The sequence below is a fragment of the Sebastes fasciatus genome, chromosome 6, assembly GCF_043250625.1.
Source record: "Sebastes fasciatus isolate fSebFas1 chromosome 6, fSebFas1.pri, whole genome shotgun sequence".
NCBI classification, from domain to species: domain Eukaryota; kingdom Metazoa; phylum Chordata; class Actinopteri; order Perciformes; family Sebastidae; genus Sebastes; species Sebastes fasciatus.
Genome location: NC_133800.1, coordinates 11,547,849 through 11,566,586, shown reverse-complemented (window position 1 = coordinate 11,566,586; position 18,738 = coordinate 11,547,849). Strand labels below are relative to the sequence as shown.

Genomic DNA, 18,738 nt, shown 5'->3' with positions numbered 1-18,738 from the left:
TTATGCCGTTTCCTTCCCTCAACTACTGTAATGTGCAATCAAGGCAGCCAAAGCACTTAATGCCCTTCCAGTCAGCTCGCCTGTGTTTACCATCATAACACTGCTGTTGTACTGGGCAGCTTCCAGAGAAGCATGTGTGTGAAATGATGTCAATTAACCCTGTGTTAATAAGTGAAAAACAGCATTAAAGCAGCAGTAGGTGAGATTGATATGATTGAAAAAAAGTTATTTTTATAAAACGGTCAGTAGTGCATGAGACCGGTAATCTGAAAAAAATCATGTGCCTCTGTGTCCTCCGGTGCTCCCAATGGCATCTGCAAGATTTCATAGAGCACCAGAAGAAAACAACCAGTCAGGAATGATCTGGAGTCTGCCGTCTATGAGAGCCACGAGTCAATAACTCGCGAACTCCGACCAAACGGTCAAACTAGGCAACGTTGATCAATTATGAATCAATATTCTGTTACTGTAATGCCTATTTCTCGACTCAAATGTTTTCAGAATCATCTTGTAGTGTACTGTTTAGCTGTAAAATGAGAAAGTTTGTGACCCGGCAGCCGTATTGAGATCAAGTTGAATGAATACCAAGCACCGCCCACCAGCCGGAGCACAGCCAATAGGAACGCTCTCTCTCTAAAATTACATATGATTGGCCAAAGTCTCCCGTCACGGGCTAGATTTTTTCATGAGGTGCAGCAGTCTAGTTTTCTCTCAGAACACTTGAATTACAATATGCTGAAAGGTTATTATGGAATTTTTGCCCAATGTTGCCAAAAATATTCAGCACTTGATCATTCGATTCAGTGATTTGCTCCAAACAGCTGTATGCTGGTTGTATGAGTCACATGACAGAAGGTCAGAATAACGCAACAAAATACAGATTCAGAAGTAAATACCTTTGTATCTACAGTAAGATGCACACAGTGAGCCACTCTACATCTGAGTTATCTCTATTTCCTCTTCGCGAGCAACACCTGGCTGCAGAACGGCAGATGCTGAATTACAAAACAGTCTCAGCAAGGTCACCCTGGGTGCAGCTGCCTACCCACCTCCATCCTCATCACCCTGGAAACTGGATGATTTTAGGATGCTCCTCTGCACAGACAGGGAATGAAACACTGGTATGTTAGCTTAAAAATCTACTTTAGATTCATAGTACTGCCATTTGGTGATTGAATTAAATCACAATTGTATTATAATGGCTTTAATAAGGTTTTCTTTTTTTCAATCAAGCAACTAACCAGCCAATCAGCACTCAACAAGCCAGATACTTCACATAGTCAGTCATTAGGCATAGAAGCTTTATTTGATTTGATTTGCCGTTTCCACTTAGAACAGAGTCACTTTTGAACAAAAGTGTTTTGAGTTTCACAACAGCAAAGGACTCTTTTCACACCAGAACATAAAGGCAATGACAACAGTTTGGACCAGGGATGACACAAATGTCCTTACAACACAATTTACAAGCATGTTCAAGTCTGCTCATTTGTGTGGCTTCATTCTTAATCTGTATGGGATAGTAGCAGTGCAACATTTAAACAATAAATTAATTTGGAGATGTGTCTTAAAGGGTAAAAACATTTCCAGCTGAGATGCAACACATGCTCTTGAGAACAATGTAACTAAGGAGATGCACAAACCTAATGAACCCTGTTAGTAAACAACAAAAGCTATATTATCTGTATATATAGAACTGTTTGGTTCATGCACAAAACTGAAAATATGAAAACGAAGAAGCAGTTTGACAGCTCAGTTAAGGTATAAGTTAAGAAATTATTATCAATGACTTTGCAATAGTTTAAATCATTTACAATTCATCGGCAGTATACTATTTGCAATTACAGTATGTACAAACTTGTCCACGATATAAAACATTTTAACATGAAACCACACGGAAGTGAAAGAAGTACTGTTTGAACTCTAAAACTTGAAATCAGCTCCACACTGAAGCATACGATACAAAAAAAATGACTTTCTAGCTGATACTCAGTCACTCGATCACATGAGACTTTTTCAGAAATGGCAGTTACTCACAAGACACATACATTCACAAATCCAAAGAGTTTCTTGTTTTGGTTGTACGTTACCAAACTAGACAACAATGTCCTTACAGAATACATTCTCAGCAGAAAATGCCACACTTATCATAAAGTGCGTGGATGTTTGACTTTTATGCGATTGTTTTCATGCATAATGCGTAAAACCTTGCAATAAAAATACTCTCATTGTCTTTCTTAGGTGCCATTTTAAAGTACTTTTTCCATCCTAAATGAAGTACAGCAGGGTATAGAATGAAACCCATTAAACATAAATGGAAAAAGGAAGTGTACTAAATGATATAGCAGAAATCCGGGGGAACATTCAGAAACATGAAACACCTAATAAGGTAGACACCAAAGAGTTACAGCTAGATATTAAACTAAACATTTATTGTAGTATTTTTCAGGTGTCAAAGCACTGCTGTTACATCGAGACCTACTTGACTCCCAATTATAATGTTTAGCCTTCTCTGACTTGAAATAAAATGCGTCTCTGAGTGAGTGTTCATCAACTTTATCACCTGTTATTATGAAAGACACAACACCATGATACATCTCATGATGACTCATATATACTGCACTACAGCAGTAAGTATAGGCGCACAAACAGACAGTGGATACACTCTCGTACCCAGATGTATATTTATACTTGGCTATCACGACTCAGCACCCACAACAAAATCCGAGAAATTAGTCACGTTGGAATCCTAACCATTACAAATGACTAGTAGCATTGATTGCATTTGTGGTTGAAATTATTGTTTTGTAAAATACCTTGCTGCAACAGCTAATGCATGTTTTGACATTTTAAACACACTGACAATGTTAAAATTATTGTCGCGTTTAGATTAGGGCTGGACAATTAATCGAAATTTTATCGAAATCGCAACATGGCGCAGTATTTATTAAAGACGAAATGTGTATCAAAATGAAATATTGTAATGCTGCAGAGATGCCCTAGCCCACACATCATATTCTGCAGACTTTAAGAAAACATCTTTGTTTGGTACAGATCCCCGGAAAAAAAAATCACACCATAATCATTCAATGAAAATGAGAATAATGATGTAAAAATGATCCTTCCCTCTAATATAGCAAATTATGTCGCAATATCAGTCAAAATAATCGCAATTAGATATTTTTCAAAATTGTTCAGCCCTAGTTTAGATGCACCAAAATGGAGTACACATGGTGTGATTGGTGCTTTTTTCCCAGCTAGCGGAGCTGCACTCTTGCTCTCTAAAAGAAATCCCTGTGGTTTTGAATGAGTGAGTCAATGACTTACCGCTGTATAACGGTGTCTGATCAATGTCTAGGCTGCAAACTGACTTCAGAGGAGATTATTACTGGGAGGTAAAGCCCCTTCAGAGATTACTACTGGGGGAACATATGGAAGATGGTTCATTTATTGTATATGTATTGAGTAAACCCATAATAACACTTTTTAAACACAGTCTGCTCGAGGCGTTCATCAAACACCCTCAGTGATCTGACCAGGGATGCATACTATAATAAAAAAAAAAACATCTCTTGGAGAGATTCAGATGAACAACGGCAAGCTAAGTTACACAGATTTATTTTAAAACAAATTATCTCTAGAATACCGAAAATGATGTACCAATAATTTAGCAGAAAGCTGATAATGTGCTGTGAGGAATCTACCCCTGGTGAAGTGGTAAGTGCATTTGATCAGTGGGAAAAGCAGTTATTTTTTACAGCACAAGAAGTAAAGAAAGTGAACGTCTCACTTTGAAAAACTAAGTTTGATCCCCAAAATAGGAAACAAAACAAAACCTCATTCTCTTCGTGCTCCAACCAAACACCAGGGTTGTTTCTCCCAGTCCCGACTTCTCTTCCCTCAACACCCTTTTGCCATTTGAGCTCTTGATTCACTATAGCCCTAAATAAAGTGAAAGAAGCAGTGCAGCTCCCCTCCTGAAATAAATGCCAAAGAGAAAAGAGTGAGAGCACAGACCAAGCCCCTATAAGTAGTAGTGGTGGTTGTGGTGCTCCCTGACGCCCCCTGTGGGCTCTCAGGTGGCGTCATCGTCTTCGTCGCCCAGGTGATAGTTGAGGGTGATGACGGCGCTGATGAATTCTCCGAGCTCCACAAAGTCAGCTGTGATAATGTTGATGCCGCTCTCCCCGGGTCTCTGCGATCTGATCCACTGCATCATGCCCGGTAAGGCCCTGGGAGGACACACGCAAACACACACACACACACACGTTAGGGGAATAGGAGGGAAATAAAGTCACAAAAGATCTGGAAAGATAGAAGAAGGGATGATTCATGGCTGGCTGGTTTAACAAAGAGAGGGGCACGCTGTGATAAAAGATCTCTGTGACGCAGCATGGGATGTCTGCAAGCCAGACGCCAGCTGTGAGGATGACACTCTGAACACTTGCTGGACATGTTCATGTGTGGCGTGCACCAGGGGGAGGGTGCTACTCCTGCAGATGCCTCACCCAGCTTTCTGCTCGGCAAAATTCGACAAGCTGTCTCCTCCACACGCTCGCCTTTCTTGTTCTGTCGAGTCCTACGCTGGCGGTCTGTGTGGCAAAACCAATAGATGTGTTTTCTGAAGGATGCCTACATCAAAGTAACCAAACGCCTGGTGAGGATGGCTGATAGTGGAGCTATCAAATGAATAATTCATGCCAGGAAAATCGGCTGTTTATCTGCCGAGGCTTTTAACAAACTGGTGACATTAAGAGGGAGTGATATACAGATGAACCTGGGGGTAAATCAGGAAAAGAAAAGCCTGAACCAGGACTGAGGAGGGGAGATATAGAAAGAGGGAAGGATGAGAAGAAACGCCTCGGGTTTGTGGCAGCTGTTTTAAAAAAAACAAACTTGAATGAGGTCAGTGTCAGACGCCTGGGGATACCTGTAAAAACCAATATGCCTCTGGATTTAGTTATAAAATGCTATGATGACTCACATATGACGGTTTATGTGTGTGTGTGCACATGTTGTAAGTTGTTATGGGTAAACCAGTCATTTCTGTGGCCTGTGGGTGTTGCTATGAGTTTGGTTCCACAGTGTCTGTGTATACGTTGAGTAATGCTCAGTGCCACCTATGGTGCTAACCCCGCATCTTATCCAATCTTAGCGTTACACTGAACATAAACATAAAACAGTTTTCTTATTCTTTCTGTCTCTGTGTCACACATGAACAGTTATACACACCTTTCTGTGATTGTCTCTCTCAGTCCGCTCGCCACGCCCTTCATCACTGTGCTGGCCTTCGGTGTCAGAACCACCTGGGAGACAAAGAAGGTCCCCTTCCTCCTGCAGGACACACATCAAGTATTTATGATTTAATTTTGCTGTATTTTTCTTAGTATTTTTTTTTGCATTTTATCTATTTATGTAAAGCACCTTCTGACATCTGCAGCAGAGAGGTGCTACATAAATACATGAACTTTGCCTTACTTTAGAATTAATTACTTTGAGTAACGACAAAGAAACAAAAACACTTATACTGTCAGAAGAAAAGACAATTTCACATGCAAATTTATGTCTGATTTTGAAGAAAATTTCCTTTAATGCAGCAGTGGGTAGAAATGGAGCAAATATGATTAAAGAAAAGTTATTTTTATAAAATGATCACTATATCCTGACAGATGTCCTCCGGTGCTCCTAGTGGCATGGCTTTATGGTCTATTTGACTCTAAATGGGACCATAATTTACTAAATGAACATCATCCTTTATTGAAGAAGACTTGAAACTAGCGATTGAGACCATAAACTCATGTTTACAATGTTTACTGAGGTAATAAATCAAGTGAGAAAAAATATTTTCAAGCCCCCCCCAGGGCCAATGCAGAACCATGCATCATCAATATTTAGCCTTGCCTTGCCGCATCCGCCCTTTTATAAGTCTGGGCCCCCCTTAGGGGTCCCGCTCCCCAGCTTGACAACCACTGCATTAAGGACTGCCCATAGTGGAATAAAGGTAGAGACTGACCTGCGGTCAGTGACAGACGCCTGGAGAAACTGAACCAGCTTCTCTGGGTCGGTGGTGTTGGCCCAGGGAGAGGGCATCATCTGCCCTGGCCACAGGAAGGGCACCTCCAGGGCCATGGGGTGGTGGTAGAAGACGAGCACCTGGTACTCCTTCTCCCACAGATACTGCAGAGACACCTGGAGAAGGAGGCATGTGTTCAGGGGAGCAGGAGGTCATAAGGGGAGAAATGGTGAGAGGTGACAAAAGAAAAAGGTGATGGGTGTTGAATAGTACATACGAAAGAGCCCCTTCTGTGCCGAGTGACAGAAAACATTTTAACAGGTAGCTGAGATGTACCTGACAGTTTCTTTGTGTTTATTTGAATGGAAGCAAATGGAAATACGTGGATATAATTGCCTGATGCAATGCATCACTCTGATTATTAAGCAGCTTTGGTTCAATACTCTGATTGACCATAGAAATTGTCAGGTATGTTCAGTGGTGTTTCATTTCTAATCATAGTGTATTGTGTATTGAGAAAAAAAATAAAGAGAACTGGAAGATTACAAAACACAATTTAAATTTGTAATTTTAAAGCTATTACAGGCTATTCAAGAGGTAAAACACATTCTGAAAACATTTCTCAGAATTACAAAGACTGAAGATTACCTGCCAGAAATTTCAAAATAATAAATTTGGCACTTTTTGCAGTTCTATATTTTTGTTTCAATTCAATCAAAAAAGTAAAACAGCAACTTTTTGCTAAACAGTGATATTATTACATTGCAATGGCTGTAGTTCTGCTACAGTGTATGGACATGAGCAATATATGTTGGTATAAATAGTATTGGTGGAAGAGGGTAGCTAAATCTATGAAGCTATAGCAACAACAACAACAACAACAACAAAACAATATCCCCTGACAGCTGATTAAAGGAAGTAGCCGGGAATATGTTGGATGGATGGTACAGTGAGGTAAACTGAAAAATAAGCCTTTTCATCTCAACCCCAAGACCCATATAGCTCATATATGGCTTTTGTTTGTGATTCTCTCTCATGAGGTGATTTATTTTGTGATAATGAGCTTCCAGCTGTACATTATCACTGAAAATAAGCCAAACAACCACTGAAGAAGAGTGGATTAAGTGTCTGCTATGAGGCAGAGGGGTGACAAGGGGCATAGACAAAGAAATGGAGGGAAGGGGACGGAGGAGTGAATATAATACCTGCGGAGGACAGAACACCAGTCATTTGTCTACTCCTAACACCCCCACAGCGCTGAGAATACGTTCATTAGTTTCCCAGAATCCACTAGTCACTATTGGACTTTTCCTCCTCTCTACACTACACATCCTCATTCAGCAGCAGCACCTGACAGGAAACTGTGATCTTTGGTATTGAGTGGTAGTCCTTCTTCCAGGTTTTTCACCTCAGGGTGGAGGTGAGCCAAGTGTTAGTTAATAAAAGACAAACAAACAGAGAAAGCAGCAGAGAGACAAATATATCTGAACACGGGAGCACTTTTCTCTATTTGACTTCTATGCAAAAGGGCACACTCAGTGTGAAAAAAAAATGAACAATGATAAGGGATGTGATAACTATCATTCTGCATCTCAAGAGATCAAAACACAGAAATCACTGTTGTGCTGAGAAAACAATAATTTTCGACAGCCTTTTGAACACACACACACACAAGAATGTATGCCTGATTTGTCTTCTTTCTTAATCGAGGGTTAATAAGGTGAAAGAAGCGTCTGAGATACAGGTTTGAGACCAGCTTCAAGGTCACTTAATTGCTTTGAATCCAACTCATTGTGAAGTGTTAAGTGTATTTGATTTAAACAGTACCTCCTGAGCGAAGACGACTGGGCAGAGTTTGTCTCCAAAAATCTCTTTTAACATGGCCACCAGTTTTTCATGGTGCATGTTCTGCACGCCGTAGAAGTGGTTGAAGTCCAGGAACACACACTCTCTGGCATGACCTGACAGGAAACCGCTGATCTGCTCTAGACCTTCTCTCACCTAAAAAACACAAATATGAACAATACACATTTTCATTTATTTAATGTTATAATGACGTGAAATATAGGCACGCAAATGATTGTGATGTACTTAAAAATCTCTGAAGGACCTTGTGTGATTAAGCTCAGAGTCTGCTCTCTCACATAAATATGCTGCCACATACACAGCTATGTACAAACATCACTTAGCAACCACAGGCATTGCAAAAATATTTATCACATCAAAAAGCACCGAAACTCTCTGCTGACCGTGGCGCTGAAGAGCCCGTGGGCGAAGAAAAGCTCGTTGTCGGGGTCACGGGGCTTGGTGGAGATGCGCAGGTCAAAGAAGCGGACACCAGCCTCCAGTTGGCTGGTGAAGTTCATCGTCTGTGTAGCTAACCACTTCCTCATTAGCTTCTTGGCCACCGTGCCAAAAACAGAAACAAAGTTCTGCACCGTCTCCGGCTGCTCGGGGCCCACTGGGGACGACTCGTCAATGTAGAAACTGAAGGAATCATGGGAACCTGGAGAGGACACAAACATGAGTCTGCATTTAGGTTTTGACCGCTGCAGGCTTTATTTCTGCGGTGGGACATGTGTAGTGGGGTCAGTGCTTTTTTCCCCGATGCCATGGCAACAGAACCGTCTGTGAATAACAGCATTCCTGGTCGTAAGTTATGCACTCAGACAACTTGAAAAGTTGTGCTCACATACCCTGATATTTTTCATCCATCACATTTCTCAGGCAGAAGAGGTTCCAGAGAACATCAATACTATTCTTATTGTTTTACATTTTTCTTCTATAGCTTTCAGTAGTTGTCTCCTAAAGTGAATCCTCAAATGCAACTGTCCGTGACTGGTTTCTACCTATTTTGTTTACATCAGTTGCTGTTTGCCTGGACTTTTTGCTATGGTCCAGCCATAGACTGTGTATAAGAAGTGGATGTAGTCACTGTGACATCACCCACTGGTTTGTGGACTGCCATTTTGAAGCCTCGAGTTCGGCATTTTGTCCGTAGCCATCTTGGTATTTGGCCGTTGCCATTTCGTTTTTTTGCTACCAGAAGTGACATGAGAGGGTGGAGCTAAGTACAACCGAACACTGAACAAGACATTTTTAGGTGACCAAAATGTTACAGTTAACTTTCATGAACTGAAAACACACTGTGAAAGGGTTAAAGTAGTAAGAGGAAACACGGAAAACTCCCAGACCGGACAACGCCGTGGTAGCGACCTGTCAATCACAATGTAGTCACGTCCTAAAGCATCCCCTGCTTTATAGTCTATTTGACTCTAAATGGGACCATAATTTACTAAATGAACATCATGCTGTATTGAAGAAGACTTGAAACTAGCGATTGAGTCCATGAATTCATGTTTACGATGTTTACTGAGGTAATAAATCAAGAGAGAACTAGGCTCATTTTCTCATAGACTTTTATACAATCAGACTTCTTTTTGCAACCAGAGGAGTCGCCCACTGCTGGCTGTTAGAAAGAATGCAAGTTTAAGGTACTTCTGCATTGGCCTCACTTTTCAGACCCGGAGGTAGCCCACTCGGTCCAGCCTACAGTATGTTAGCTCAATAATCCAACTAACTTGTTGTTACCAAAGCTTTCAACCACATATTGTGGTCATCCTCAGCAGACGGAGTTACTCAGTTGTCATATTGATTTTAAGTGGAGACTTATTTTTGGTTAAACCGTATGCCGATCTGATCCTCCGCCTCTGTAACTCTGTAAGTATGCCATCAAAATCTGGTCTAGTCTTGTCAACTCCTCGGTGACTCGATTTGCAATTTCAGACGCTTGTTGATTTTCTAAACCCCTCAGAAAGGCTCATTTCTACCTTTTACAAGTTCTTCACACTTGCAAATGTATATCGTATGTTCATGTAGTTAATAAGATCCTTCATTCTTATTCATATAACGCAATTATTATATTCAACCATACTCCTGTTTCATGGATTTTAACAAAACATGATCACCTTGGTGATTCGATTCTTGGTGGTAACTTTCAAATTCAATTTTAAAGTTTATTTAAACCAATTTTTTCCCCAAGCGGAAATAATATCCTAGACATCTCATCATCAATATAATCAGAAAGTGTTAAACAGATCAGGTAGTTTGCAGGGACAAAGAAAGAAAAACTTTGACTTTGACTCATCATATCTCTCAGTTAGATCACATTTATTTCACCCTCTTCTGAATATATAAAGGACACAAAGCTTTACAAGCAGAAGCGGATAGACTTCTACCAGACTGGATCGTTGAACTGCTGCTTGCATTGAGATGTACTGTACGTGCTATGAACAAGCTGACCTTATCATTACATTTCTAGCACGCCAACTGTGGTATTACCATCTCACTAAAATATCAAAAGATTCATAAATCTATTTCTTCGGCAGAGAGAAATAGATTTATGCTGTTAAATGTTTCAAATGTAATTTTTCAGTGCCTTGAGCCTCACAAGCACATTTCCATTCAGCACCATTGTGTTGGAGAGGCAGCAGAAATGTCACTGAGGAGAGATGTCAAAACCTCAGCAGATAAAATAGAATCTATCTAAATGGATTAATACCATACGGCTAAACTAACCAGCTCATTCTAGTTTATTATGTGTCTAATTTAACTGTTACTCTAGGAATGGTATCAAGAGAAAAATACAAAATCCCATCCCATTAGTGGCAGTAAAAATAACATTGGACAGATTGTGGAAGTCTGTCAATATATTGATGCTTTAGGTGACACTTAAGCTTTTCCTTGCAATCGATCCACGGTGAATTCTGCCACTTAGGTCTGAAGGTCGTGTGTCCTTCCATGCCTGTTTGTTATGCAAATTAGGCTGACAGTAACTCTGGTATCTTCCTCCTGCATGCTCTCATAACTGCAATCAACTTCATCACGTTCCCTCACTCAAACAAACATACACCCTCCCTCCTCCACCAACACACACGCACAGAGCCTGAATTGACCTTCAGCTAAGCTCCAGGTCTTCGCAGTCGGCCCAGAGAATGACCATAAGCAGGGTAGACAGCTGAATCCTGGGGCAGGGCAGCAAACAGCATCTCTACAGGCTGAATCGTACCACCAGGGTCACAGCGTAACAGAGTGTGACCTTAAACAGTCGCAACAGCTGGCTATGCTGTTCTCTGGCTCTGAAGGTTGTGCAACAAAACACCATAATTACCACACAAGGTCTGTAACTAAGGATTATTTTCATTGTTGATTAATTTGTCAATTATTTTCTCGATTAATCTATTGGTTGTTTGGTATATAAAATGTCAGAAAATGGTGAAAAATGTCGATTCCCAAAGCCCAAGAAGACGTTCTAAAATGTCTTGTTTTGTCCACATCTCAGATATTCAGTTTATTGTCATAGAGGAGTAAAGAAACCAGAAAATATTCACATTTAAGCCGCTGGAATCAGAGAATTTTTACTTTTTTTCTTTAAAAATTACTCAAACCGATTAATCAATTATCAAAATAGTTGCAGATCAATTTCTAGTTGACAACTAAGCGATTATGCAGAGATGCAGATCTATATCAGTTATTTTCTTTTTCTACTAATCTACAATGTATTTTCTTCTTTAATTGATTAAAAAAGTCAAAAAATGGTGAAAAATATCAAATCACAATTTCTTAGTTAAGTTTCTTAGTTATTGTCGCGGTATGTTAGGGAAAGAAGTGCAGCTCAAATACATTAAATCCAACACTCCCATAGGATAATGCAACAAACTATATCTTAGCAGGTCTTAATGAAAGCTGAACACCCAAGGCAAACAAATAAAGCTTGTTTGTGCATTACTAACTAGCATGCATGACAAAAAGCCTGTGCATCATACTGCTGAGAGGAAAAACAGAGACCGAAATGCCAAACATTGTGCCGAGTGTGCAGAACATCTATAAGAATCTGCAGAGAAAGCTGTGCAGAGAGGTGTAAACCGCATTCAAACTGCTACCTGAGCTCTGAACAGGATTAATTATTGTTTATGTTATGAAATCATTTGCTCCACTTTAATGCTGCGGCCATGTCTCAAGGGCAACGCATTCATTTGGAAATGTGAGGAAAACATAGTTTGAAACGAACTGTGCAGACAACAGATTTTCATCCTCATACAATTCTTTACAAATAATCTCAACATTGTGCATTAGATTTCAATCATTTCCCTTTGTTCTTGTCTACTGGAATGAAAACACCAGTCATCAGACAGTATATGATGTTTACAAGGTTTTTATCCTCTCTTAATATGTCTAACCGCTAGAAATTAGACAAGACAGTAATCACCGCTACCACAGTGAAAGGAAATACTAATTACTGCTTCCCTCGTGGCCTCAGCCACAGTGAACAAACTTTTCCCTTTCAATCAAAAATCGACTAATTTGTTTGTAAACACCCACATAGTGATTATGCTTTGGTTCTGTCTGACCACATTGATTTAAAGGGCCAAGGTCTATCATTTGGAATGACCTGCTTACTGTAAACAAAATCCAAACGGTCTACTCTCACAGGCTGTTCTCATACACCGTTCATAAGTATACCAACGAAAAGTAATGCACTGTAATTTGTACCTATAGGCTACCACAAAATCAATTTGTATGTAATCCACATAGGTCAGATGGGTGGGTCAAAAACACCAGACTTTCACCCAGGAGGCCGGTGTTTGTACGCTGTGTGAAACCAGAATTCAACGTTGATTTCTTAGTAACGTAACTTCCATAATTAAGTTACATCACTTCCGAAGTTATTTTAACCCAAACCACGATCTTTTTCTACACCTAATTAAGTATTTTTTATTATTTATCCTAAACCTAACCAAGTACTTTGGTTGCCCTAACCTTACAAAGTAGTTTTGTAACCTAAACCTAACCAAGTAGTTTTGTATCCTAAACCTAACCACGTACTTTTGTTGCCTTAACCTAACCATGTTATTTTGTATCTTAAACCTAACCAAGTAGTTTTGTTGCCTAAACCTAACCAAGTTGTTTTGTATCCTAAACCTTACCAAGTAGTTTTGTTGCCTAAACCTAACCAAGTAGTTTTGTTGCCTAAACCTAACCAAGTTGTTTCCTGTGAAGACAGAAGTTTATTTTCAAAAGATTGTATGCATGTAACAAGCAGAAATTGACACGTGTTGCTGGACATTCCTGAATGCACGAAAAATGAGGAATAACTTTTCGTAAGATACAAACCGTTGTACGAGGATACGTTGACTGCTGTTCGATAGCTTTGGCTTTGATAAATGTGAAGATGTGTTCACGGATAAACAAAAATGCAGGGAAAATAACTAAATCCTTGAATAACACAGATGAACGTTAGCTTTGAATTGGGAACTCTTCTTCTCTCACATCAGAGACATAGTCACGTCACTGAGGGTGAATAAGATGTGAAGAACGTGGAAAGAGGGACAATGAGCCAGAATGCAAAAGAGAAACAGAAAAAGGCTGAAACATACGGAAATAATGAAAACGCAGCAATCCACTTGATGATGATGATGATGATGATGATGATGGCGGTGGTGATGGGTGATGAAAGTTATCTCAGGGAATTGACCTGTGTTAACTGAGTCATTCTGACTGAATGAGAGCAGCCAATTCAGAGATGGTGGTTTATGCTTTTTTTCATGACAAATCATTACTGCTCACCACTGACTCTATCTTAGGATGGAGACGGGAAAACAGGAAATGACAAGAAGTGGAAAGTAACAGGGTGGAGGTGAGCGAAATGATACTAAAAGATAGTTGTGTGCTATTTTATAGTAACTCAAGTGTTGCTCCTTCCAGCACTCTATTCTTCAAACTCCTGCTCAATTTGCTCCAGTCTCACTTGGGTTTGCTACCTTGCTATACTCTCTTCCATCTTGTTCGAGTGGCAGTGCGCACAAAGCACATGCATTTCCGATGAGGCTGAATTATTTGTCTTTTAGAATCAAGATAAATGTCCTCCTGCTGGAAAACTCAATTAGCTGCCGTGGTGAGGCAAAAGCAGCCTGTGGAGAATCCATACCTAATAATTTTTTGCCTGTTGGACATTTTTTTGACAAGATTTACTCAAGCAAACTTGTAAAATTGAAAAAGTTGAGATGGTTTGTTATGAGCATCAGTATACCGCCAGACGTTGCTGTCAGCTATGAAATCCACAGAACAATAAAAGGAGATTGGTGTCTGAGCAATTTTAAAGTCACAATAGCTTTTGGTAAAACTAAGGTTGAGCCAAACAGAGATTTAGGTGGGTTGTGACTCACGGGGGCATATCCATTACACCTCTTTAACACCTGTTTGCTTCATTTCTCTAGGACAAATATTTTCTCTCTCGCCCAAACTGTTTTCTCCTCCTTTGAGTGTTTTGAATTTTACATCCTCTGCTTTTCAATGGCTTTTAAGCCGGCAGATTTCCTGCCCTTCGAGCATCTCACTGCACTACCAGTGTTTATCCTGGCATCTGACACCATTCATCCTCCTTGTTCAGGGGCTTAAGTGGCAGCAGAATGGTCTAGGGAATGACAGACAGATTTACAGCTGAAAGTCCTGGGCCGGCCTTTTCCTCTGCTCCTGAGGGAGCTGGCAAGACTGAAGATGCCTCTTCTGCAATGGATTTGTTTTTATTGCCTGCGAGGCCATCTTAACTTAATACAATTGCCTTCACCCTTTCCCCTTGGCCTATGGGATATGCTTTTCATTTTTTACCTCTGGTAAAGCCATAAGCTGCTACAGTCAGTCGGTGGAGAGGTTAAGTATGGCTCCCTTGAGCCCTCTCATGTAAATCTGACCCGGTGGGCATTTTAGTATCTCTGAGGTAAAGTCATTATTGTGTTTGCCTGCTTTGAATTCAAAGTCAAACAAAATGTAATTTTCCTTGATAGCAAATTAATACATTTTAGGTAGATAAAATCCAGTGTCTAATTTTGAATTACGTACTACATTTTTTCAGTTACTGTACATGTAAAATGTAAAAAAAAAAAAATAAAAAAAAAAGTGCATGTGCTGATTCTATATTGGCCATCCAATTTGTCCCCAACTTGTTTTATTACCAACCATATGTAAGAATGAGCTAGGCCTCAAAAGCTGCATTGATCAATACTGTTCAACTTAACATTGGAACAAATATCTATGTGTTTATGAAAGGGGTAAACATATGAATATAAATAACACATTTATAAGGGGCATAATGTGTCAGGGCTGTATGTCTATCGGCCGAGTTTTTCTGCCCCCTGGTGGCCAAAGGTTGATAAATATAGCTTTAAAAAGCCAGAAAAAAAGATGTGGATCAGTCGATCACCTATACCATTTAGAGAGTAAATGTAAACATATTGGCCTGATAAAACAACTAAAGCTTAGATAATCAATATAAATAGCATAGTTATTAACATAAATTTATTTAGATTTATTTTTTTAATTATTTAGGTTTAGGAAAAGATCAACTTGGTTAGGTTTAGGCAACAAAACTACTTAATTGAGTTTAGGAAAAGATTCTGGTTTGGGTTAAAATAACACTGGAAGTAGTATAACTTAATGGTCCAGTGTGTAGGATCTGGCGGTATCTAGCAGTGAGGTGAGGAGATTGCAACCAACTGATCCCTCTCCCGTGTGCCAAGCGTGTTGGAGAGCTACAGTGGCCGACGCTCTCTAGAGCCATTTGGAGCAGAGCCAGTAGTGTGTGTGTGTCTACGTGGGAAGTGAGTGGTGAAGCAAGAGAGAGAGAGAGCGGCGGCGATGGCAGCGAGTAAAGTTATTGACTCCGGCCCAAGCAGGAAAAGTTAACAGTGCTTTCTTTTGTCCGTCCTGGGCTACTGTAGAACATGGCGGTGCAACATGGCTGACTCCGTGAAGAAAGAACCCGCTCCCTATGTAGATATAAACGGCTCAATATAAGGTAACAAAAACACAACAATTCTTATTATGAAAACATAGGCCTACGTATCAATATTATATTCCATTTCTGACAATGGCTCACACTAATTGTTACACACTAGTCCTTTAAGTATGGAAGTAGGCAACAAAACTACTTAGTTAGCTTCAGGAAAAGATCATGGTTTGGGTTAAAATAACTCTGGTTCTTCCAATTATGTGGATTAAATAAGAATTGGTTTTGTGCTGACCATCACAAAAAAAAAATTGGGAATTCGTGTCTATGTACACAAATCAAAACATTCAATTCTGTGACGATTTCATGAATTGCTGTGCGACTGGGCTGGTATAGGACACAGATACCTGCTCATGCCAGTCAGCACATACTCCAATTTGCGCACCCTTACCGCAAATCCAGTTTAATTACTGCAAAACTCACTGACAGCCATTCCCCTTCTCTCCAGTAAAGCTTGTTTCATGGTGAGAGAAGAGAGAAACAGATTCACAGTATCTCTGGCAGCACACCTTTTCCTGACCACCTCAGTCAGACGAATGTGCCGCCTGGCAGTCTGCAGCACTCACCCAGCAGAGCTAACAATAGCCTCAGAAAAACAGCCCACCATGTCCCCCATTGATCAGCTGGGGGGGGGAAGGAAAATGATAACTACTCCCTGCCTCTTTCCCTCCTTCTGTCCCTTTAATGACCTCCATCTTTAATCTCCTGCCATTCTCGTTCTTTCCTGTCCTGCTCGTCCCCTCACCCTTTCCCCAATTATCCTCAGAGTAGAGCCGGCGCAGGTCGCCTGACTTGTAGACAGGACAGGTCGGCACAGCGTGAGGCCAAGGTGGCATGTGGGGCCAAACACAGAGAGCTGAGTCATGTCTGGCACCCACCATGTTCTTATCTCACAAACAAGGTGGTTCTGACTAGCAGAGGACCGGCGGCAGGATTATGCTCATGACAATACGTATTATTCTTATATAATAATCTACAACCACGATGCACTTGGCTGCTGCCTTGTGTCATGAGTCACGGCATAATGAACAACTCTACGACTCTGTAATAACTTTACTCACAGAAAAAAAACACAATCGAAATCCAACTACTCAAAAACCTTTTGTTTAAAAAATGTTTTTATCTGCGGTTCTGGTAAAATCTGTCTTTTCACAGCTCTTCTCCTTTTTTTCTGGCCAAATTTAAGTCAGCTTTCACAACAGCACTGAGTCAGCTCTCCTCAGGGTGACAAATGATTTATTGGTGTCTTTGGACTCTGAAAATCATGCAATTTTAATTCAGCTGGAGCTCTCTGAGACAATCAAAGAGAGAGGAACGATAGATTTTGTAAAAATGTCGCAACCATGTTGTTGGCACTCCAGATCAGACATTGCAGTGGTTTGCCACTTACCCACAAGATTGATCAGCTCAGGATTGGACTGATCACTTTGTCTGTCTTCCTCTGCACCTGTCTCCCTGCAATTCCATTTTAGAGCCTGTTTTATTCTCATAAAATATGCTTAAGTAACATTTCTTATCCTGGTTACATTGAGAATATGCAGCTCCTTGAAACCTGCTGTCCCTTTTTATTTGACCCTTCAAATTCCAACTGTGTCTTAAGTGGGAGGTTTCTCCACCTAAGAACTATTGAGAAATTAAAAGTTTATCTCATTCAGGGACTTGGAGACCTGCTTTTATCTCTTCTCTTATTGATTACTGTAAGTCATTGTGTGGGAGTCAGTCAGTCGGCCTCGTCTCGCCTGCAGCTTGTTCAACATGCAACAGCAAGAAGAAAGAGCATCCGTGCCCCTGCTGGCCTCCCTTTATTGGCTTCCAATTAAATACATTATTTCATTTGTTTTTAAAGTACAGCATGAATAGACACCAGTGTAGAAGCATATCTCCACTTCCACACCCCTTAGATCTTTTGACCAATATTTACAACATTTCCCATTTATGACAGTTTACCCCTCACCATGAAGTGTATTGTGCTCATGATTTTGAGTGTACATTTTTAACTTCTCTGTAAAGGTCAGCATTTGTTCTTTTTATTTTCTGTACATCAAATGTCTTCACGTGACTTAATGTCAAATTGCCAAAACGCTTTGGACTGGATCATTGAGGGCTGTCGGCTGGTGAAGTTGCTATTTATTTTCCAGAGAAAAGAAAAGGCATCATTGAATTACACGGCAACAGTGAGCGGATGCTGAGGATTGCATGTCAGGAATCAAACGTGATGAATATAAGATTCTTTCAACTAAAAGGAAGAGTGAAATAAAACAGTTGTCTCATTTGTTTCTCGTCTGCCCCAGTTTTATTCCTGCCTACAAAGGCGCGTAATGCTGCGTTCTAAGATGAGACAAAGGGATGTGATGTGAGACACACTTTTTTGAAAGAAATCACTCCAATAAGAACACATGGTTGTTGCTGAATAAACTCTCATAAAATCCTGCAGATTTGGATTTTTTTTTCTTGACAAACCTCACGCCAAATGCGTGCAAATGAGCACAAGAAAGTGCAAAGAATGGGAAGATGTTTCTCCAAATGGAGGATGGACAGAGGCTGCAGGGCCAAGAAGAAGTAATGATACCTAATTAAATGGGACAGAGCATGTTCCCATGCTGGCTTGGCATGGATGAACTGTGTGTCACATGATTCAGCAAAATTACAAGCATGAGGTAATAATACATGCCATGCTGCTTCTGTCTTTATTTGATTGAATCTGTGATGGATTGCATGTCTCTTTGCTGGTAATATGCCACGCCTCATTGGACTCAAGGTCCAAGGTATCTGCCTCTGAGAAGCCATAATTGCACATGCCATCCTCTAAACACACCGGGTATCTATAGTTCAACAGCAAGAGAGAGATGGAGAGAGAGAGAGAGAGAGAGTGGGGGTAATAGAG

The 18,738-nt window shown here is 40.3% G+C and overlaps 1 protein-coding gene across 1 annotated transcript in view; it reads right to left on the bottom strand.

Moving 5' to 3' along the window:
* Nucleotides 1-1,287: 1,287 nt before the first annotated feature.
* Nucleotides 1,288-18,738, bottom strand: part of plcxd3 (phosphatidylinositol-specific phospholipase C, X domain containing 3) — an 18,527-nt gene continuing 1,076 nt past the window's right edge. The window contains exons 2-6 of the mRNA XM_074637646.1: nucleotides 8,260-8,516; nucleotides 7,838-8,011; nucleotides 6,011-6,186; nucleotides 5,230-5,331; nucleotides 1,288-4,229 (exon numbers count right to left, since the gene is read on the bottom strand). Coding sequence (XP_074493747.1) covers nucleotides 4,073-4,229; nucleotides 5,230-5,331; nucleotides 6,011-6,186; nucleotides 7,838-8,011; nucleotides 8,260-8,516 — 866 coding nt within the window. The 3' untranslated portion in view covers nucleotides 1,288-4,072. The remainder of the gene's footprint in view (nucleotides 4,230-5,229; nucleotides 5,332-6,010; nucleotides 6,187-7,837; nucleotides 8,012-8,259; nucleotides 8,517-18,738) is intronic.